The 5,580-nt window shown below is 26.5% G+C and overlaps 3 protein-coding genes across 3 annotated transcripts in view; 1 reads left to right on the forward strand and 2 right to left on the reverse strand.

Moving 5' to 3' along the window:
• Positions 1-22: 22 nt before the first annotated feature.
• EHI_021500 (ankyrin repeat protein, putative) lies at positions 23-801 on the reverse strand (the record flags this gene model as incomplete). Its single annotated transcript, XM_001913606.1, has 2 exons — positions 23-45; positions 90-801. 2 exons carry the CDS (start codon positions 799-801, stop codon positions 23-25), a joined length of 735 nt encoding a protein of 244 aa, XP_001913641.1.
• A 1,088-nt stretch (positions 802-1,889) lies between these two features.
• On the forward strand, positions 1,890-3,422 carry EHI_021510 (uncharacterized protein; the record flags this gene model as incomplete). Its single annotated transcript, XM_645652.1, has 1 exon — positions 1,890-3,422. One exon carries the CDS (start codon positions 1,890-1,892, stop codon positions 3,420-3,422), a length of 1,533 nt encoding a protein of 510 aa, XP_650744.1.
• Positions 3,423-4,864: 1,442 nt separating this feature from the next.
• EHI_021520 (phosphoserineaminotransferase1) overlaps positions 4,865-5,580 on the reverse strand; it is a gene marked incomplete at both ends in the record, with an annotated part of 834 nt that continues 118 nt past the window's right edge. The window contains one exon of the mRNA XM_001913607.1: positions 4,865-5,580. This exon is cut by the window's right edge and continues 118 nt beyond it. Within this exon, the coding sequence (XP_001913642.1) occupies positions 4,865-5,580 (716 nt within the window).

Here is a 5,580-nt window from a genome sequence, read left to right on the forward strand (position 1 = left end):
TATTTCTTTTGTGTTCTTTGTTTCAAGAGGTGTTTCGTGACCTTTCTTTATTGAAACATAACGAGGTGATAACATCTCTTGACCTTTACTTAATTTATTTCCTCCACTTTGTTCACTATCACTAAATGATTCATTCGAAAATGGAGAGACACTATTTGGTGTGCCATCATCTGGGTCATTCATTGTAGATAGATCAATACAAATCTTATCACTAAATTGACAATAGTCCCAAGGAGTTAATCCTTTTTCAGTCTTACAATGTATTAATGATTTGTTGTCAATAAGTAATTGAATCAATTTCTTGTGACTATTAAGACAAGCAATATGCAATGGTGTTTCACCAAGTATATTTTTACCTCTCACTATCCTTCTATGAGAAATAAGCTTTTGTACTAATTCAAAATATATAACCTCGTATTCCTTTTTGGCTTTAATCTTTGCAAGAATATGTAATAATGAGTTTCCATTTTTATCTGCCATATAATAATTAATATTCTTACTAATCAAATATTTCACAGTATTCCATTGTTCTTGTTCAACAGCATAAAAAAGACATGATTTCCCATACACATCTTGGTAGTTTAATCGTTCCGGATAATGTTCAATGATATAACTCACTACTCCAACACTATCAATTTGACTTGCAAGTCTTAATAACTTAAATCCTTTTAAGGTATTTTTAATCCAATCATTTTCTTTGCTGTTTTCTAACTCTTTTAAAACAGTTTCACTTCTTTTTTTCCTTAAGCAATCTATTAATTCTTCAGCTTTTTGTTCCTGTGTTGGCTTAGAGAGGAACATTCCTCTTTCAATATTTTGAAGTTCTTTTCTATGTTTCCATTTTTGAAGTTTGTGTTTCAGATTCTTGAAATAACACCTTGTTATTAATTTTGTATATGAAATAAGTGATTGAATCACATCACTTTTGGACCTGCTGCTTCTTCTTTTAACCTGAACATTTCTGTAGTCCATAACATTTTCATGAGCATTTCGAGTTGAGTTTATGAGTCATACCTTTTCATTTGACTTTCTGTTGAACATAAACATATTCAGATGAAAAGACACTTTGAGTTATTGTAGGTTAAAGAGAGTTAATAGAAGACTGAATGAGTTAAGTGTTAGTCAAATAATTATAAAAAATGATTTAACTAAATACTATGAAAAACTCTAGTATTTATAAAATGGGATAATAAAATAACTAAAAGAAAGCCACAATAAGTCTGAGAGTATTAAGTGTGGAGAAAGAAGAGTAAAGGGATATAAATTGGATAAATTATATTTTAAACCATTAAAAAACCTTAAACCAGGGTAATAAAATTTACAAATTAAAAAGAAATTTTATGAATTTCTTTTTTTCTTTTTAAGGAGTAATATTTTCCTTCTATAAGTTTGTTGGATAAGTAAATTTCATTATTACAAAAAGAAAAGGATAAACAAAATCAGGAATAAGTACTAAGTGGTTGCACTTCAGTTGCTGTTTATTCTACAACCAAAATAAAACTTTTAAAATATTTTGTAGAGTTTAAAAGTTTGGAGATGTTATGGATACTTCCCGAAAATATATTGAAAAAGGGACCATAAATTTAAATATATCGAAATGGAATAGAAGAAGAGATAAATGACTGTGGTCCAAAAGGAAAAAACTGGTCCAATGATATTAGAAGATCCATACAAGTAGCAAAGAGAGCAGAAATTTGATGAAAATAAAAAATGAAATCAAAAATAACAAATGAACTGATAAGTCCAAACGAAAATAGTTTGTTTTTAAAACCATTTGTCTTCAAGTTTTTTCTTGATCGATCCAATTTTTTAGATTCTGTGTTGAGGTGTAATTCAATTTTGTAAAAAAAAAACACATTAAAACAGTAAAGAAACTCACATTGAAGGGAATGAATTATTGGACAAAGATGTTTCAATTTCCACCCACACAATCACCTATTGACATTCTTCTTGGAAAAGAAGATTGTACATTAGAAAAGTTAATGGACGACGAAGATTTTAATCAAGAACTTCGTTCAAATAATGATCTTATTGAATTCTGTTCTAAACCAGATAACTTAAAAAGAATTCTTCAATACACAACTGAAGATTTTCCAGAAGATGTGGACAAAAACCTTTGTTCAAAATACCATATTATTTGTTCGTCAATGTTTGGGGATGAACCAGTAAAAGTTGTAGATGCTATTGGAATTAATTCGGAATTAGTTAATTATCTTTTTGATGCATTATTAAGTGAAAATGAAACAAGAATGAGTGCTGCAGGACAAGTTCTTATGTCATTAGTTCAAGTAGATGGTTCAGTTGTTTATGACTTATTTATTAAAAATGAAAATATTTTAGAAACAATTATGGCACATCAAGACCTTGCTGGATTACTTGAAACAATTCTTCAAATAATGAAATTAGAAGATGACAATGGAAAAACTGGATGTATTAATTGGATATGTGAAAGAAACTTTGTTGCAAGAATGTTAGAAACGTTGATGACAACTAAATCAATTGATACTATTGGAAATATTTCATCATTCATTCATAATGTTGTATTATGGAAAGTTTCAAGTGTTGATTCACCAGCATTGCAATTCATTACACGATTTAATAATGAACCAATTTTAAAAGACTTTATTACATATGTTTTTGAATCAGATAATGACTTTTTAGTAGAACAATGCTTTAGAATTATTAGTAATATTCTTGCTTGTTCAACAGTTCTAACTTATAGTGTTTTAAATAACCTTCCTGGTATTTTTAAGGCATTAATGCCACATGTCTGTGATTTTGAAAAAGTATTTACTACAAGAAAGGTAGGTAGTATTACAAATAATCTTGTTTATATTATTCTTTCACTTGTATTAAGTGGATTCCAACAAGTATATGATACTATTGTTACAGAAAATGTACTTGGTTCAATGATGGATGTTTTTTATGGAGACCATTTATGTACAGTAGTAAGACAAACAATTCAAATGACTGTTTCATCTGTTTTAAATGGACAAGTTAATTGTTTAAAATTAAAGTTATTAGATGAAGGAAAATTGCTAACAAGAATGATTGAAAAAGATAAAGAAGCCATTGAAATTAAAAAAGTCAATAATATTGCACCAGATTATTGGTTAATTGCTAACCAAATTATGATTACTACCCTTAAATCAGTTGAAGATAAAGATGAAACATCACCTGTTTATGAATTAGTTATGGGTAACAATGAATTTGTTAATTACGTTAAGGATGTTGTTCTTCCAAGAGATGAAATTGTTTCAGATTATTTTGTTAAACCAGGTGACCAACAAAATGAATCAGATGAATACACAGACGACTCAAGTGGATTCCAGGATGATGATGGAGATTATGATGGCGGAGATTATGATGGCGGAGATTATGATGAAGATGAGGACGGAGTTGTCGACAGTTCTAAACATTAATTTCTTTTAATTAAATTTTTTCTTATTAATTCGCTTTGCCATTTCATTTTTCTTTTATTATTGAAGAGACAGAGGCATATTTATAAAGTCATCAATGAAGGAAAAGAATAACTTAATTTTTATAACAACATAGTTTTTCAAAAAGAATTTAAAAATAGGATAAAATGATAAAATATAAGAAAAACAAAAGAAGTATGAATAAAAAACAGATAAAGTGAAGATATTATAAAATAATACTATGATAAAAATAAAATCTAGATGAATAAAAGGGAAATTGAAAAATGGAAAAGCAAAATAGAATATTAAAAGAAGTATATAAAACTAATAAAGTGAAGAATAATTATATAACACATAATAGAAAATGAATGAAGAAAGGGATGAAGAAAGAAATAAAGAAGTGGTAATGAATCTAGAGAATAGAAAAAAGAAGATATTGAAAGGAATGAGAAAGAATAATAACAAGAGAAGAAAATAAGAGAAAAATAAGATAAAAGAAAATAGGAAAGTAAATGTATAGAAAATAAGAATGTCGAATAAGAATAAAGAAAATAAAAAGGGAAAGACTTTAGTGAAGAATAAGAAGTAAGATAAGAAGAAGATAAAAGAATAATAAATATATAATAAAAGAAGAATTAGTAGAAAGAATAAAGAGAAAGGAGTAGAGAAAAATAAACAACTAATAGATAAAATAAGAAATAATAAAAGAAAAACCGAAAAATACTATAAAGGAAAGAATAACAAGAAATGGGGAAAGAGATAATACAATACATAATTAAATAAACAAGTAAAAAGGAATGATAAAAGATATCATAAGAGAAAAATACCATAACTAAAAAGAAAATGAAGAAGGCAAATAAAAACTAAAGAAACAAGAAAAAGATAAAATGAATAAAAAGCTAAAATTAGGATATAAAGAGAAATAAAGAAGAAAAAGATTATAAAAGTCACACTACAATCAATAGTATTAATAACAAAGTGAAAGGATAAGTAACAAATGATGAAGCTAAGAGGGTACTAATGACATAAAAATAAATATTCAAAACTCGGATCAATATAACTAATGAAGTAGGAAGTAAAATAATGAAGAACCAACTCTAAATGAAACAATAATAAACAATTCAATCAAAGAAATAACAAAACTATTAAAACAAACAACATCTACATAACTTTTCAAAATGTTGAAGTCTTATAATTATTTTATTTGTTTATTTTCTTGAGAAATTAATCAATGAGAAAGTATTTTATATTAAAGAGGATAAACAATATCATATTATAGTTAAAGGTGTATTGAAAATTCCATCAGTTTTAATGTTAAAGTAATATAAGATAGTTGTGAGGTGATTAAGAAATTTTTCGTATATATTTCTCCATTAAAATATATGAAAATTACATTATAATAAAATTTAGATAAAAAAGAAATGATTAATATGAAACGAATTAAGTTAATGAGTATGTAATTGTTCAAAGTCATGCATACATTTAATTAATGCTTGAACAGATTCTATTGTAACTGCATTATAAATTGATGCTCTAAATCCACCAACAGAGCGGTGACCTTTTATACCAATTATTCCTTTTTGTAAAGCATATTCAGAAAATTCATTTTCAAGTTGTTTATATTGTTCTTCCATTACAAAACAAACATTCATAATTGATCTATCTTTCTTACGTACTGTTCCTCTAAAGATTTTATTTCTATCAATTTCAGCATATAACAATCGAGCTTTTTCTTCATTTAATTCTTGAATCTTTTTTAAACCACCTATTTTCTTAATATATTTTAGAGTTTGATTAACAGTAAAGATCGATATTACAGGAGGAGTATTGTACATTGAATTATTTAGAATATGAACTTGATAATCAAGTATTATTGGTATTTTTCGTTGAACTTTTCCTAATATTTCTTTCTTGATAATAACAATAGTAACTCCAGCAGCTCCACAATTCTTTTGTGCACCTGCATAGATTAAACTATATTTAGAAATATCAATTGGTTTTGAAAGAATATCAGAAGACATATCTGCAACAAGGGGAATAGGTGATTCAATATCCTTTCTTATTTCTGTACCATAAATTGTATTATTTGTAGTAATATGAAAATAATCATAATCACTTGGTATTTGATACTCTGGAATATATGTGTAATTCTTATCTTTTG

This window comes from Entamoeba histolytica, genomic scaffold, assembly GCF_000208925.1.
Source record: "Entamoeba histolytica HM-1:IMSS scf_1104750516601 genomic scaffold, whole genome shotgun sequence".
Taxonomy (NCBI): domain Eukaryota; phylum Evosea; order Mastigamoebida; family Endamoebidae; genus Entamoeba; species Entamoeba histolytica.